Source organism: Triturus cristatus, chromosome 1_1 (genome assembly GCF_964204655.1).
Source record: "Triturus cristatus chromosome 1_1, aTriCri1.1, whole genome shotgun sequence".
Taxonomy (NCBI): Eukaryota; Metazoa; Chordata; class Amphibia; order Caudata; family Salamandridae; genus Triturus; species Triturus cristatus.
In genome coordinates this window covers 497,216,439-497,234,110 of record NC_140579.1, presented here as the reverse complement: position 1 = coordinate 497,234,110, position 17,672 = coordinate 497,216,439, and the positions used below count along the sequence as shown (strand labels likewise).

The window sequence follows — 17,672 nt, the reverse complement described above, 5'->3', positions numbered from 1 at the left end:
TGATCAGCAAAGCACTAACATCCATCCTCAATATCTCCATCAACTCGCCACATTCCCAGGCACATGGAAAGACGCCACCGTCATGCCGCCCAAGAAACCATCCGCTGGCCCAACCAAGCCCTCCCAACTACAGACCCATCTCTCTCATCCTAGACCCGACCCTGGGTTTACCGAAAGTAATCAACTGACTCTTCACTGACCATTTCATCAACAACCAGCTCCTTGATGCTATGCAGTCCGGATTAAGGCTCAACCACAGTATAGAAACAGCACTCATTTTCGCCGCACACGACATTTACATGATCCTCAACAGAGGAGACATGGCAGCCCCTCCTGTAGCTCTCTGCAGTATTTTACATGAAGGTGCCTATCCTCATCAGACGCCTGCACAAGATTGGCATCCAAAGATCCACTTGCCGCTGGTTCTGCTCCTTAACGGATGGAACACAAGCTGTCACCTTATTACTCGGAATTATTCAAACTCATCTGCGAAGTGCCTTAATGCTCTGCTCCACCCTTTTCAATGCATACCTGATTTTTCTGGCTACAATCATCCACACACACACATCAACATCCTCTTCTATGCTGATGATGCACTACTCATACTCTCCCTCTTAGACAAGCTCCTCAACACAAGAAACGCATTCACAGCCTGCATGACCGGAGTCGCTAACGGTTGAAAGCCATCCGTCTCAAGCCCAATACCGACAAGACCGAAGCAGTGATCTTCGGCAGGAGCATCTCGCCATGGGATTCCAAGTGGTGCCCAACCGACCTCGGACCCAAGCCAAGCACTCTCCCAGGAACCTCAGAATCCTCATCGACACCAAACTGCACATGACAGCACAAGTCAATACCATCACTGCATCCTGGTGCCACACCTTAAAGATGCTGAAGAAAATCTTCAAATGGCTCCCAAGCAACGACAGAAAATCTGCCTGTCACACCACAGTCACCAGCAAGTTGAACTACAGGAACACCCTTTAAGCCGGTAATACCAAGCAACTACTCGTAAGACTACTCGGCAGCCAGACTCTTCCTCACTGGGTCTCGATACTCCAACATGCTTATCTCAAACTCCTTTCACACACATTTAGAGTACTACAGAACTTGGACCCCACCTACCTTAACCGACACATTATCTTCCTCAAGCTACCAGACACCTTTACTTTGTAGGACTACTACTTGTACACATCACACACATACACAGAACCAGATCAGGAGGACGGACGTTCTTACATTGCACCTAAAGCGTGGAATGACCTCCCACACCACTTCAGGGCCTCATCCTCTCTTCTTGGATTCCGCAAGAAGCCGAAGGCCTGGCTTTCTAATTAACCAACCTATCCATGGCAGGGCTAGGCACACAACCTGCTCAGAGACAGAATACCCTCATGGGTGATAGTGCGCTTTACAAATGACATAACATAGCATATCCCATGACTGGAAATCCATTTGTTGAAGTGAAAACAAATTGCAGACATTCAAAGCAGTTCAACAATAATGAATCTACCAGACATCTTCTCTCCCTCTCCTGATGCCATCCACTGTATACTTTCCTCCTTTGTTTCCAATTTCGGTAGCGGATTGGATACTTGCCATGCTTAATCTAAGATCTGGTTCCCCCTTTGATCCCTGTCCCCCAGCTATTTTTGATAAGGGAGTCGATGCCATTGATCAAGTATTGAATCCCCTTCCTAATAAATTTCTGGCGTCTGTGATTGTGCCCTCCATCTGGAAACAGGCAAAGATCCTGCCTCTTGAAATAACCAAAAAATGCAGAGTCCAAGATTCCAAGTAACTACAAACCCATCTCCCTGTTGCCTATGGCTTCCAAAATTGTGGCAAAGTTTGTAAATTGGCAGCTTTCCAACTACCTAGAATCTAATAAGCTCCTCCACCCCAGCCAATTAGGGATCAGACCAACATTTAGCACTGAAACCGTGCTCCTGGAAGTGTCTGAAGAGATCAAATACCCTTTAGATGCTGGCACTAAAGCGTATTTGATCTTGTTAGACCTCTCTGACGCTTTTGATCCGGTACCTCACTCCAGACTGCTTGCTCCTCTTCATGACATTGGCATCAGTGGCACAGCTTTAAAATAGTTGGAACCTTCCTTGAGGGTAGATCCCAAAAGGTCTGGCTGCCACCTTTCTCGTCTAGTAGGAGTAGTGTTTCGGTGGGAGTGCCCCAGAACTCGGCTCTTAGTCCTACTATCTTTAACATCAACATGACTTCTTTGGCCACTCTAGTTGAGTCTTTCAATGCCAAGATACTCTTTTATGCTGATGACTTCCTGCTACTCTTCTCTTTTAAGACGAATGAGCCAATCAACCAAAATGCCATCAAACCCTGCTTATTGGCAGTATTCGATGGATGGGCTTTAATCAGCTCAAATGTAATACCGATAAAACTGAGATTCTCAGCTTTGGACATAATTGTATTTTTGATCTACAAGCCCATTGGCTGGACAAGACTCCGCCACCTAACGCCCAGGAAGAAGTGAAAAACCTGGGTATGAAGATTGATAAACAGCTGACACTACGTTCTCAAATTAATACAGTGGTTGGCACATGTTTTGGTCTGTTGCCGACGGTCACAAAATTCCTGCAAATCCTCTCCCTTCCTGCAAGGATCACTGTTCTTTTGGCCCTTGCGGTGACTAGGCTGAACTGAGCCAATATCCTTTATGCTGGACTGCCACAATATCTGCTGCAGAAATTACAAATGGTGCAGAACGCAGCAGCCAGTCTGGCTCTTCAATTACCCAGACAAGCTTCTATCTCTTCTCAGCTGAAGAACCTACACTGGCTTCCTGTTTAAAAAAAAAAAAAAAGGATCCAGTTTAAGATCCTGACTCTTGTGCACAGGGCTGTGCACCAGTCTGGAGCGACATATCTATCCCCCCGGATTCAATTCTGCTCTCCCCTAAGAACTCTGGGCTCTTCCTTCAGCCATTTTGCCAAAGTTCCAAGGGTTAAACGTGCAAAAACCGGAGGCAGATCCTTCTCCCTCCTGGGCCTGCAAGCTTGGAACAGCATACCTGCAGAGTTACACTGAATGAAAAATGAATGGTTTTTCAGACAGCAACTGAAAACTTGGCTTTTCATTTCCTAATTCTGTCCTGTCGCCTTCTCTTACTTTTTAGGTCTCGGCTAGCGATGGCTGCGCTTGCGCAGTCTCGCTCGCGAGAGATAATGACTTGAGAGAAGAGGGACTTGAACCCGCCCCTCTTCTCCCCTGTTCTCCATTGGCTGGCCTAGTAAATGCTGGCCAGCCATTGGAGAAGAGGTCCCGTCACTCCAATCCTGCCCCGTCCTTTTCGGATCGGGGGGCGTGTTTTTTGCGAAAAGTCTCAGGGAGGAGACAACAGCAAAACACGCCCCCGAATCCGAAAACGACGCTGCGTTTCTCCGAGGCAGTTCTTCTCTGCCTCGGAGAAAGGCGGTGGTGTCTTCCGGTGCCCTCGGCTTGTTTTTTTTGTTGCTGTCGGATTAGTTAATGGGGTCACTTTTACTTCGGTGCCTGCGCCCGTTTTCTGTTCCAGTTCGCGGCCCTCATGATAGCATTTAAAGTTTTGTCAAGTACGACATATAATTACTATAGTATCAGTTCGAAGCGAAGAAATCTTTGTTTTCGCAATTTAGATTCAGGCAGTGACTTCCTTTAACAATTTGCATAGGTATTCTAGGCACTCCTTAACACTTGTCTTCCTTCGAAAACATTAGACTTGCATAAACTCTACCTGAGCCCTTAGCATTATTGCCCTACCAGCCCTCCCTCTACACATGCAAACTCCTAGGAGGTCCTCCGTAGGTTGGCAGCGCTATTAGTATAATAAAACATAATAAATATATTACGGGACTCGTGTCCCTAGATGCCCACATCACCTCTCTGCGTTGGGACAAGTGAAGAGCGGAGGATACGGGCCGCGCTCGAGCCCCGACAGGAGGCCATGGCCCACTAGGGCCTCGCAGTTGCGTAACGTCGACACCCAGGTAGTTCTCTCCTGGCCACCCGTAGTGACGCGCAGTTCCCCTCCGCTGTCCCTTGAGCCAGCCCAGGACCAACAGACCTGGCCTGTCAGCTGTATGGCGTCAGGCCCTACGTTACTCCACCATCAGGACGCACGAAAGAGGCCCGTCCGTCAAGGCAATAGCAAACCAGGGGTAGAAGAGAAATGCGGCTTTATTGTACCTTGGTGAAGCGTGGTAGCCACCTTGAAATAATTTATATTCATCTGTATGTTAAGGGTATGGGGTCAGGAATTTCACTAATTAAAAGGGGTCATTACTACTGTCCAGATCATTTCACTATTTAGTTTATGACGTTAGTTTCATTTTTAATTTCTACACTTTGAATATGGACCCCATCTTCACAGTTTTACAAACTCGTGCATTATAAATATCTATGACACTAATAGTATGTCCGACACGTTGTTTTACATTTGAATTTCCTTCGAGTGGCGGTTACGAAGCCTGCTCAATAACATCATTCTCAAATGGCCGCCGCTTCTGTTTTGTATTGAAGAACTTGTGTAATGTAGTCCTCCTTTGGTTTCCGCAGCAGTCAAAACATTCCAACCCCTCCCTGCAGTCCATGTAGATAAACAGGGACCGGGGAACTATGTACGGAACATCTGGACTATCACTTCCGGATCGGGAAGAATTTTTCTTCCGGGTATTAAGCCTGTCTCGCTCATGGGAGTCATATTTTCTAACCAATTGCAGTTTTTGTGTTACGCATGTCCTCTTAGTAACGCCTTTTCGTTTGGCAATCCGTATTAGCAATCCGCAGTGCCTTGCTAATTGGTTGGAGTCCTATACATGGTGAAGGGGAAGCTTTTGGAGGAGAACGCAAACTGCCAAAAGAAGGCAATCCGGCTATTAGCTTCGGTGTCAGGAGGTGGGTGTGAGAAAGTGGCTCTGTATATACTGTTCCCTAATAGGTACAGGGTGTACAGAGTCCACAGTCCCCCAGAGGCTGATAGAGGTCAAAGTTAGGTATGACCTTACTCTCAAAAGTGGTAGCTTGGTCGAGCAGTAAGGCAGTACCAGAGGACAGTGTAAAGCATTTATTGTACACACTCAGTCAGCAAATGGTTTCACACACTCAATAACTGAACTCTAGGCCAATGGTTTGTATATATAAAATATATGCTTGTTTTATTTTTAGAACCACAAAGGGGGTAAAAATATACTTTCTCAGAATGAGAGGTTGAATATAAATACTTTTGTTTCAAGCAATAAATTTGTGTAAACAGTCACAGTTGGTTGCAATAAACAATCCTATCTCCTAAACATAACAATGCATTGAGCTCAATGGTAAATTCAGGTTATTTGTAATAAATTACTTTTCAGATTACTTTTGGAATTCCAGGTCTGGATCCTAGAACCAGCCTGGGGTCAGTATTCAGAATCAAGTGATGAAAGTCGACTTAATAACTGTAATGATTTTTAAATAATATTTAGCTATTTCAAAAGTTAGCACTTAGAAAATATTTCACAGAAAACATTCAATGGATCTCTATGGCAAGAAATTCAAATTGCAGGTAGAGTACTTTATCGTTACTTTAGTAATCCAGGACTGGGTGCCTAGACCCAGGACTGGGGTCCTTATCAAAAACAGGTAAGTAATTTTGTTTGCAGAAATGGTACGATTTTAAAAGAATATTTCAAATTTGCAAAAATAGACACTTAGAAGAATTTTCACAGAAAAGCAGACAATGGTTTCCTATGGGAGAAAAATGAGTTAGAGGTAAGTATAGTTGTGAGTACTTTTCAGGGTCAGGGCTGGGCACCAAGATCCAGCACTGGGAGCTCACCCAGGAACAGGTGAGTAAATTCGTTTTTGTCACTTGGCTGATTTTTGGTGAATTTTTACAGTTTTGAAAAGTTCACACTTAGAAGATTTTTGAAGAAAAAGCCAGTCAATGTTACCCTATGAGGAAAATGAAGTTAGCGGTTTAAGGGTAAGTACTCGACTGGCAGAGTTGAAATTCCGGGCATAGACTCAGGGGTCCCCCAGTGTCAGGTAGGTACAGTTGGTTCACCCTCAGCGGTTTCAGGACGGCCGGGTGCAGAGTGAGTTAGGCCCAATGTTATCCTATGAGGGATAGGGGGGCCTTAGTTGGTGGCTGCTGTCTGGCAAGCCACGCGTCTGTGGGAGCTGGGCTCCTGGTCACTTACTCAGGGCAAGTGGGGAAGTAAGTTAGTGTAGAGAGTGCACTGCTAGGGCCACTCGGGCGGCTGGGTGCAGGGTGCTTTTGAGCCTTCGGGCGCTCAATGGAAATCAATGGGAATGTTCCGGTTTGGAAAAAGGCTGCAGGCTCGGGGACGAGGATGTTTCCGGTGCCACCACCACTTCGAGGGGTAAGTTGGGTAGTTGTAGGTTAGGTGGGTACCCCGGGATTGGGCACAGGGGGCCGCAGGGCGCCGGGTGCAGGGGTGCCTTTTGACGTCGGGAATCTTACCCTCTGGTTGATCGCGGCTGGGGTGGCACTCGGTTCTGAGGCTGCAGGCTTCGTCCAGGATGTCGAGGGGGGTCCTTGGGTGCCGGACTCGGGGTCACAGTCGCCGTGGGGTCGTCCTCAGGGTCTTTGTCCACTCCGGCACTGGCCAGGCTTGGCTGGTGCAGAGTGTGTTGGGTCCGCGGTTCCGGGCTGCTGCCAGGAGTTAGGAATAGGTTTCTCGAGTAGAGCCTCTACTCATGGGAGTCCCAGGGAATCAGAGGTCAAAGGTAGCCAGGTCCTCCGGGGTTTTTGAGGTTGCTGGCCACAAGAGATGCCGCGCTGGAGCAGGAGCAGGTTCGAGGGTCGACAGGCCGGTAGGGCTGGGGCCAAAGCAGTTGGTGTCTTCCTCTTTTTAGCAGCTGCAGGGCAGGTCTTTTTTCTTCTTGCTCTTCTTGTAGGTTTCTATCTGGAATCTGGGGAAGGAAGGTTCAGGGGGCCCCTAAATACTAGATTTAGGGGCGTTACAGGTAGGTGAAGGCCAGGGACCAATGGGTCCTTGTCCTGGGGTGGGTACACCCCCTATCCTGCCTCTCTCCTGTGGGAGGAGGGCAGTAGCCTAATCCTGATAGGGTAGGGCCTCCCATCTTCAAGATGGCGAGAGCCCGGAGATGTGCTTCACCTCGCCTCCCCCACCTGAGGGGTGGGGTGGGCAGGCTGGCACATCCCCTGTCCTTGTATGGGGTTTCCGGCCAAGCTTCCTGCCAGAGTGGGGGGTTGCAGTGGCCTGGGGAAACTCCAACTGGCGGCATGCCTTTGAAGCTTCCCTTTGCTCATCCTGGGGGAGGAGATTTCTCACCTCACCCAGGATGTGCATTGTTGCAGGCCCGGGAGAGCAGGGGCTCTCCCACCCAGGGGTCCAGCAACGTGTCTGCTGTGTGGCAGCCTGGGCAGCCTCAGAGCAGACGTGGATTGTAGGTTAGCTGTAAGGGGGCATCTCTAAGATGCCCTCTGGGGTGCTTAGTACATTAAATCCCACACTGGCATCAGTGTGGGTTTAATGTGCTGAGAAGTTTGATACCAAACTTCCCAGTCTTCAGTGTTGCCATTATGGTGCTGTGGAGTTCGTGTTTGACGAGCTCTCAGCACCATGTACTTGTAAAAGGCAGCACTGTACTTACAGTGCCCAGGAATGGACCTGGGTACTGTAGGGGCACAGGGCTCCTGCTCCTGTGCCCACACCATAGGCATAAGGCACCCAGCCAGAGGGGTGGCTGACATATGCCTTGGCAGTATAGGTAATGGGCATGGCACACAGAGATGCGTGCCATGTCGACTCTTTGTTTTGTCCTGCACCCAGACACTCAGCCTGCAAAGGCAGTGTGTGTGTGTAAGGGTACAGGGCCTCTAAGGGTGGCACAAGGAGTGCTGCAGCCCTTAGAGGCCTTCCCTGGTCACAAGGCCCTGGGTACCTAGGGTACCATTTACCAGGGGCTGACATGTGGCCAGGGTTTGCCAATTGGGAGTTTGTGTGTTTTAAGGAAGGAACATAGGCCCTGGGCACCTGATTGGCAGGAGCCCAGGGCACAACAAGGAAAAGTGCATCAGCTATTAGGCAAAAAAGGGGGGGGTTACTGCAACAGAAACCCACTTTCTCACACAAGCCCCCCCCAGCCCAAAGGCCAGGAGACTTCTGCCAAAGCTGGGAGAGTCTACCTAGTCTTTCAGGCGAGGAAGAGTTGGGGAAGTGGTTTGAAAGTTGCAGGGCCTACTCTGCCTTACATCCTTCTGCCTAGGTCAATCCCTTTGGGGAGCTGGCCTGTCTTGTTAGTTTCAGGACCTAACTCCCAAGGCTCCTCTCCTTGTCTTTTACTGTCCTGGTCCCATCTTTCTATTTTGGGTTTAGAGGTGTATACCTCGGTAGTTTCTAACTTAGCCAGGGCTAGGCCCAGCTTACCCACAGAGGCTACCCACAGCTTGAGCAACCCCACCATGACCAATAAGGTCAGGGGGCCTGACTTGCTATTTGGCAGGGGGTTAGGCCACCATGCCAAGGATAGGGCTGCCATGAAGGCTAACACCCAGCAGAGGCTGCTGACAGCTGTCAGTGCCCAGTACCATACCTTTAGCTCCTGACTGGCAAGTGAGGGGGCTATTTTATAGTTCTCTTTGGGTCCTGGCTGTTGGTCTGTTTGAGGATAGGGGGTCCCTACTCTTGGTAGGGAACACCCCTCCTCTACCCCTTGTCCTGCCACCTGAGGAGCCACTAATTCAGGCTGGACAGTTGCCTGACTAGTCAGGTCTTGCTGTTGGCTAGGGGGGGATTTACCAGTGCCATTGTGGGAGTTTTCCCTTACTGGGATAGCATCTCCCTGGCTCTCTGGAACTGTGGCTAACAGTTGCCCACCTTTCCTACCCTGTTTCTTCTCATTCTTTTGGGACTCAGCTGCACTGACTGCAGGTTGAGCCCCCACAGGTTCTTTGGGCGAGGCCTGGCATTGGGCCAGCACCTCTCTTTGGCTCAGTTCCACATCTAAGTGATCATTCCCCAAGAGACAATCAAGGGGGAGGTTTTTACTGACTATCACTTTCCTCCATCTAAGGGACCCAGCTGTGGCTAGGGGCACTATAGCCACAGGCCTAACAGTGACTCCCCCTGGGACAGTTCTTACCCTTCTTGTTTCCCCTGAGACATATTGGTGTGGGAATACCAACCTGTCATGTACCACAGTGTGACTGGCACAGGTATCTCTCAGGGCAGTGGCTGGGATTCCATTCACCAGTAGGTGGTGGAAGTGTCTACTTCCTTCTGGGATCTCCAGCTTGCTTCTTGGGCCCATTCCCCAGTTGAAAGCTAGGAGGACTTCCTCATCTGAGGACCCTCCCTCCCAAGCTACACTGGCAACCCCTGGGGCTACACTAGTCACCCCTGGAGCTGTACTAGGAACCTTATTTTTAGGACAGCTAGAGTCCTGGGTGTGGTGTCCAGCCTTCTGACAGTTGAAACACCATATTCTGTTGGGATCCCAATTCTTACCTTGGTACCCTGGTTTAGTTTGTGAGGTGTCTTTGGGCCCACCCTCCTGGTCAGGTTTTTGGGGGGCTACCTGGGACTCCTTTCTTTTATCCACAAGGGGTTCACTCTCTTTCTTCTGGGGAGGTTTTGGGACCCCTTGGTTCTGGTCCCTCCCAGTGAACGTCCTAGTCACCCTAGTCTTGACCCAGTGGTCTGCTCTTTTTCCCAATTCTTGGGGGGATTTTAGACCTAGGTCTACCAAATGCTGATGCAACTTTTCATTTGTGCAGTTACTCAAAATATGTTCCTTCATGAATAAATTGTACAATCCAGTAAAATCCTGCACACCATGTCCAGCTAACCAACCATCCAGTGTCTTCACTGAGAAATCTACAAAATCAATCCAGGACTGGGTCTGGGTTTTGTGAGCCCCCCTGAATCTAATTCTATACTCCTCAGTGGTGAATCCAAATCCCTCAATCAGAGCTTTCTTCATGAGGTCATAGGATCCTGCTTCTGGCCCAGAGAGAGTCAGAAGCCTGTCCCTGCAGTTACCAGAGAACAGTTCCCACAGGAGTGCCCCCCAGAGAGGTTTCTTTACTTTCCTGATATCACAAGCCCTCTCAAAGGCTGTGAACCATTTGGTGATATCATCACCTTCCTCAAATTTAGGGACAATCCCTTTGGGGATTTTAAGGTCAGAAGTTTCCTCCCTATCCTTGTTTTTATTATTGCTGCCACCATTGATGGGTGCTAAACCCATCTCTCTCCTTTCCTTTTCTAGAGCCAGGAGCCTGGACTCTAGATCTATTCTTTTGGCCAGCCTCATAAGGCTGTCCTCTTCACTGGGGGGACCCCCAGTGTTGTCTCTGGGACCAGAGCCACCTGTGTGGTCTCTAGGTGCCCAGATGCTATGTCTTGAGTTGGAGGGTATGGGTGCCATCTCCTCCCTAGGGAATAGTATGGGGAGGTTGCTGTCCTCCTCCCCTGTTTCCCTTTCCTCATCTGACTGGCCATCACCATGTTCAGATGGGTGGTCTTTAGCATACTCAGCCAGGAGCTCCTGGAGCCCTTGTTTGGTTGGATGCTGACCCATTTGTAAATTTTTGAGTTTACATAAGGACCTCAATTCCTTGAAAGACAAGTGTAAGTAAGGTGTGAGGTCGAGCTCCTCCACCAGGTCCATGTTATTATTATCACTAATAGCTGGGTTTGTTTGAGACATTCTAACCTGACAGTTCTAACCCTCTACCCTGACTATAGTGACTTTTATTTTTCTAAAATTCTAATGGGACTTAAGCAAGGCCCTAGCAAGACTTTTAGTAATTTTGGAAAAACCAATCAGAATTCTAAAGGCAATTTTTAAGAGTTCTGTCGTGTGATCAGATGGTAACCAAGTAGTCCAACAAATGCAAGTTTGTATCCCACCGCTGATCCACCAATGTGAGAAAGTGGCTCTGTATATACTGTTCCCTAATAGGTACAGGGTGTACAGAGTCCACAGTCCCCCAGAGGCTGATAGAGGTCAAAGTTAGGTATGACCTTACTCTCAAAAGTGGTAGCTTGGTCGAGCAGTAAGGCAGTACCAGAGGACAGTGTAAAGCATTTATTGTACACACTCAGTCAGCAAATGGTTTCACACACTCAATAACTGAACTCTAGGCCAATGGTTTGTATATATAAAATATATGCTTGTTTTATTTTTAGAACCACAAAGGGGGTAAAAATATACTTTCTCAGAATGAGAGGTTGAATATAAATACTTTTGTTTCAAGCAATAAATTTGTGTAAACAGTCACAGTTGGTTGCAATAAACAATCCTATCTCCTAAACATAACAATGCATTGAGCTCAATGGTAAATTCAGGTTATTTGTAATAAATTACTTTTCAGATTACTTTTGGAATTCCAGGTCTGGATCCTAGAACCAGCCTGGGGTCAGTATTCAGAATCAAGTGATGAAAGTCGACTTAATAACTGTAATGATTTTTAAATAATATTTAGCTATTTCAAAAGTTAGCACTTAGAAAATATTTCACAGAAAACATTCAATGGATCTCTATGGCAAGAAATTCAAATTGCAGGTAGAGTACTTTATCGTTACTTTAGTAATCCAGGACTGGGTGCCTAGACCCAGGACTGGGGTCCTTATCAAAAACAGGTAAGTAATTTTGTTTGCAGAAATGGTACGATTTTAAAAGAATATTTCAAATTTGCAAAAATAGACACTTAGAAGAATTTTCACAGAAAAGCAGACAATGGTTTCCTATGGGAGAAAAATGAGTTAGAGGTAAGTATAGTTGTGAGTACTTTTCAGGGTCAGGGCTGGGCACCAAGATCCAGCACTGGGAGCTCACCCAGGAACAGGTGAGTAAATTCGTTTTTGTCACTTGGCTGATTTTTGGTGAATTTTTACAGTTTTGAAAAGTTCACACTTAGAAGATTTTTGAAGAAAAAGCCAGTCAATGTTACCCTATGAGGAAAATGAAGTTAGCGGTTTAAGGGTAAGTACTCGACTGGCAGAGTTGAAATTCCGGGCATAGACTCAGGGGTCCCCCAGTGTCAGGTAGGTACAGTTGGTTCACCCTCAGCGGTTTCAGGACGGCCGGGTGCAGAGTGAGTTAGGCCCAATGTTATCCTATGAGGGATAGGGGGGCCTTAGTTGGTGGCTGCTGTCTGGCAAGCCACGCGTCTGTGGGAGCTGGGCTCCTGGTCACTTACTCAGGGCAAGTGGGGAAGTAAGTTAGTGTAGAGAGTGCACTGCCAGGGCCACTCGGGCGGCTGGGTGCAGGGTGCTTTTGAGCCTTCGGGCGCTCAATGGAAATCAATGGGAATGTTCCGGTTTGGAAAAAGGCTGCAGGCTCGGGGACGAGGATGTTTCCGGTGCCACCACCACTTCGAGGGGTAAGTTGGGTAGTTGTAGGTTAGGTGGGTACCCCGGGATTGGGCACAGGGGGCCGCAGGGCGCCGGGTGCAGGGGTGCCTTTTGACGTCGGGAATCTTACCCTCTGGTTGATCGCGGCTGGGGTGGCACTCGGTTCTGAGGCTGCAGGCTTCGTCCAGGATGTCGAGGGGGGTCCTTGGGTGCCGGACTCGGGGTCACAGTCGCCGTGGGGTCGTCCTCAGGGTCTTTGTCCACTCCGGCACTGGCCAGGCTTGGCTGGTGCAGAGTGTGTTGGGTCCGCGGTTCCGGGCTGCTGCCAGGAGTTAGGAATAGGTTTCTCGAGTAGAGCCTCTACTCATGGGAGTCCCAGGGAATCAGAGGTCAAAGGTAGCCAGGTCCTCCGGGGTTTTTGAGGTTGCTGGCCACAAGAGATGCCGCGCTGGAGCAGGAGCAGGTTCGAGGGTCGACAGGCCGGTAGGGCTGGGGCCAAAGCAGTTGGTGTCTTCCTCTTTTTAGCAGCTGCAGGGCAGGTCTTTTTTCTTCTTGCTCTTCTTGTAGGTTTCTATCTGGAATCTGGGGAAGGAAGGTTCAGGGGGCCCCTAAATACTAGATTTAGGGGCGTTACAGGTAGGTGAAGGCCAGGGACCAATGGGTCCTTGTCCTGGGGTGGGTACACCCCCTATCCTGCCTCTCTCCTGTGGGAGGAGGGCAGTAGCCTAATCCTGATAGGGTAGGGCCTCCCATCTTCAAGATGGCGAGAGCCCGGAGATGTGCTTCACCTCGCCTCCCCCACCTGAGGGGTGGGGTGGGCAGGCTGGCACATCCCCTGTCCTTGTATGGGGTTTCCGGCCAAGCTTCCTGCCAGAGTGGGGGGTTGCAGTGGCCTGGGGAAACTCCAACTGGCGGCATGCCTTTGAAGCTTCCCTTTGCTCATCCTGGGGGAGGAGATTTCTCACCTCACCCAGGATGTGCATTGTTGCAGGCCCGGGAGAGCAGGGGCTCTCCCACCCAGGGGTCCAGCAACGTGTCTGCTGTGTGGCAGCCTGGGCAGCCTCAGAGCAGACGTGGATTGTAGGTTAGCTGTAAGGGGGCATCTCTAAGATGCCCTCTGGGGTGCTTAGTACATTAAATCCCACACTGGCATCAGTGTGGGTTTAATGTGCTGAGAAGTTTGATACCAAACTTCCCAGTCTTCAGTGTTGCCATTATGGTGCTGTGGAGTTCGTGTTTGACGAGCTCTCAGCACCATGTACTTGTAAAAGGCAGCACTGTACTTACAGTGCCCAGGAATGGACCTGGGTACTGTAGGGGCACAGGGCTCCTGCTCCTGTGCCCACACCATAGGCATAAGGCACCCAGCCAGAGGGGTGGCTGACATATGCCTTGGCAGTATAGGTAATGGGCATGGCACACAGAGATGCGTGCCATGTCGACTCTTTGTTTTGTCCTGCACCCAGACACTCAGCCTGCAAAGGCAGTGTGTGTGTGTAAGGGTACAGGGCCTCTAAGGGTGGCACAAGGAGTGCTGCAGCCCTTAGAGGCCTTCCCTGGTCACAAGGCCCTGGGTACCTAGGGTACCATTTACCAGGGGCTGACATGTGGCCAGGGTTTGCCAATTGGGAGTTTGTGTGTTTTAAGGAAGGAACATAGGCCCTGGGCACCTGATTGGCAGGAGCCCAGGGCACAACAAGGAAAAGTGCATCAGCTATTAGGCAAAAAAGGGGGGGGTTACTGCAACAGAAACCCACTTTCTCACAGTGGGAGGTAAGGCTTTTGTCCTGGAACCTCCTTTTTGATACGGTAAATATTCGTGTGACTGTGAAACCGGGCGACAGGTGTAATAAATGGAGTTAATGGGGAAATGAAAACTGAAACGGGGAAAGGATGTTTACAAGCTGGGTTAGCTAGCTCTGAAGTGAAGCATTAACTAAATCTCTGAAGGTAGAACACATGGAACTATTGAAGTTAATCGGTTGGCTTTTGAGAGCGCCAAAGGTTTATACATTTAATAATGCTGAGAGCACATGACAAATTGGCAGTAGCATCGGAAGCTTAAGTCGCTCTGAGAACAGTTATTCAAAGAGAATCATGGCTGCCAAGTCAGTGTTCAATATGCTTCTATGTGACATGTCACACTTGCAATGCTCCTCTCTGATATTTCTCTTTAAGTGACTCTTTTTTTGTGAGTGGAAAAATTCGTTGCGTATATGAGACGCTACCTTTTATATTGTTTTATAAAGAGACATAAAAAGTTATAACGCACCTGTTGCTTTTGTCATTCTCTAATTTGTTTCGATTTTAGACCTATTGGCTATGCCAATGCTTGTTTTAATTCGTGCACAAAAGACGTCTTAAATTTATGTGGCAAACAATGCATTTAACACATTTTACCCCAAAAGATTTTTCCATCACTGTATACAAATTTTGGTAGTGCTTAATTAAGCTCAATTGCTGTTCTAACAGTTTGAGACAAAGGGGGCCCTTGTGCATCATCCCAAGAGGTTGCCACCCCTCTAGTGGACATTTACTGTATTCCTTCAGGTAAGGGTACATTAGACAGAGAATATGCCAGTACAATAGTTGTCGTAATACAGCAACTCAAAGTAAGGTTAGAAAGCTTTAGATCCTAGTTAACACCACCAAAATGTACAGCTTGCTTTGATTTCCCATACCCCTCACAGCACTGAAGGTAAATAGCATCTGTTCCTCCTCCTTAGAAAAAGGAGGTGGAAAAACACAGGCAATAAGATTTCTTGCTCCCTATGCATCTTCAAATCTACCTTGGGAAGACAAGCTCGATTATGTCTAAACAAAACCCCAGGTTCGAGGATTTTCAGAAATGGTGGTTTACACATTAAGGCTCTAAATTTGTCAATCCATGTAGCCAAAGCAATGGCCTCTAAAATGCACCTTTAATGATAAACATTTTAGATCATTGGCTATTAATGGCTTAAAAAGGATACCCTGCAAGGCTGTCACGACTTGCGGCAGATTCCACAGTGGAGCTGTAGGTCTAGGCCTCGAAGTAGCTACATTTTCCAGTAGTCTGACCACTAAATCAAATCCTTGCTAGAAGTACCCCATGGCTCTCTAAACTCTCTAATGGCTGCCCACTGAGCTCTTAAAATAGTCAAAGCAAACTGTTTTTGGAACCCTCTTAGCAGGAACTGTAGGGTGAAGGGAATTTCACATTCTACTGGAGATGGGGATCTAGAAAAACACCATCCTGAAAGGAGAAAAGTAACTAGAGGAACAGAATTGTTACTGCGTTCCTAGATGCGAGAAGTTTATGAGCGGATGACAGCGTGATGAACCAATTAAAAAAAAAAAAACGCGAAGCTTTCTTCGAACTAGTATTCTTATAAACCTTGCTGCTAGGAACTTACTTTATATGACGCTGCTACTGAGAAAATTCAAACTAAGGTGGCTTGGAAGAGTCCATCAGATGTTCTTTCATACTGTGCTATTCTTACCGCACCTTGCCCGCTGGCGGTGCTGTGGGGGGATCATATGGGGTGGGGGGCGGGTATTTAGCAAAGTTCGTTTGTGACGCCTTGCGAGGGGGCGGGGCCGGGAGCTTTCATCAAGGGTCGGCCACCAGTTGCCTCACAACAGTAGGCTGAGTAACACAGCCTCCTAGCCCCTTCTGTTGCAGCGAAACAGTGGATGAATATTCATTTTCGCAATCATTAGGGTACCCTCCTTCATTGTTGAGAGAACTGAGGTAATTACATCAGTCATTGCGCGCATATTCCTTGTCATGATTTTATTTCTGGGGGGAGAGGCATGCCTGCCAATTTATAAACTAACCTCACCGTGTGAGGAGGGGCGGTGCCTTGGAGGAGGCGGTTCCTGGTGCCAAGAGCTTTCTAAGAGGCAGGCTGCCCCTCACCAAGCCCCCACTCCCACGCAAAACAAGCATTTACAATGCAACGGTCTCGGCATTGTTAAAGTTAGAGCTATTGGAATTGCTCATGACATTATTTTTGTTTATGTTTTTAAAACATGTAAAGAAACGGCATTGTTATTTACAATGTCAATAGCTTAATCTGTGTGTGGGTGCAAATGCAATAGGTCTCGCATTGGAGAGTGATTAAGCTATTGACATTGTAAATAACAATGCCGTTTCTTTAAATGTTTTAAAAACAAAAACATAAACAAAAATAATGTCATGAGCAATGCCAACAGCTCTAACTTTACCAATGCCGAGACCATTGCATTGTAAATGCTTGTTTAAATTAGCAGCGGGACACTCTGTTGGAGTAACCGCATGCTTTAGAAATACTGACATTCATTCATTCCTTCATTTGCATAGTTAAGTAAAATTAAAGCTGTGGTTCGTTATTGCTGTGCCTGAGATTTAATGTATACTTTCTCATGTAATTGTTCATAAAATGTTAAACAAAAATTAATAAATATAAAATTAAGATATCTTCTGATTTGAACACGGTGGATCACTCTTATTCAGGGGTGGCAGTCACGGGTGGTTCTGTCTCATCTCTAGCCCACAGAAGGCTGTCTCACATCTCCCTTCCAAAAACACTGTTTCTGGTGGTGTTTCTTGCTATTTATTTAGGCTGATGTTTCTTTCATCTTTACTACAGGTCCCAAATTATGAGTGTAAGCCTGTTTCTATAGAGGCGCTGTAGCTGTGCAACATGGATGCAAGAACCCTGTTTTTGGAGAAGAGAGTCAGCTTTTTGAGCACCCTGTGCGTAAATCCAGCTGAAGTTGATACTGATGCCCTACATGCCCTGTTGGAGATCGCGTTGCCTCTAGAAGAGAAGTACCAGGAGCTAAATGCTGTAGGCATTATTCTAACTAATGCCATTGGAGAGGTGAGCTATCTCAGCAGGGGACTAACAAGCAGAATTTGGGTGCCAGTGGTGCTGATAACCAAATAGTCCACAAGGGTGACTCCATTAATTTCTGGAATAAATAGGCTTCTCAACAATCCTCTTAGATCTGTAACTGATCCCTCAACTTCACCTCATAGATGTTAGCCAGTGTAATGTTGAATGGCTTTGGATCGAAGTCTTATCTGGGTAGTGGAAGTTGGAGATTAAATGAAACATGAGGTCATCCCCAGGATTGTTTGTTTTAAAACCCAGTCTCCTTTTTAGATGACCACAGCCGCTTTAAGGAGCTTTACCTGGAAAGTAAATGGACCTCACACTGTATGTCTATTCCATTCTTTATGTCTTAAGAAGTGTTAAGAGTGCTGAAAAACATAATTGTCTACTGCAGTGGGTGTGCATCATACTTTGCAATTCCCCCCCCCCCCCCCCCCATAAATACCTTAAATCTGTTCTGCTTTGTACAAAG

At 47.6% G+C, this 17,672-nt stretch overlaps 1 protein-coding gene across 2 annotated transcripts in view; it reads left to right on the top strand.

The window, feature by feature from the left end:
• RNF31 (ring finger protein 31) overlaps positions 1-17,672 on the top strand; it is a 954,370-nt gene that overhangs the window by 58,418 nt on the left and 878,280 nt on the right. For both annotated transcript variants that reach the window (XM_085641869.1, XM_085641861.1), the window contains exon 3: positions 16,952-17,185. In XM_085641869.1, coding sequence (XP_085497995.1) covers positions 17,006-17,185 — 180 coding nt within the window. In that variant the 5' untranslated portion in view covers positions 16,952-17,005. The remainder of the gene's footprint in view (positions 1-16,951; positions 17,186-17,672) is intronic.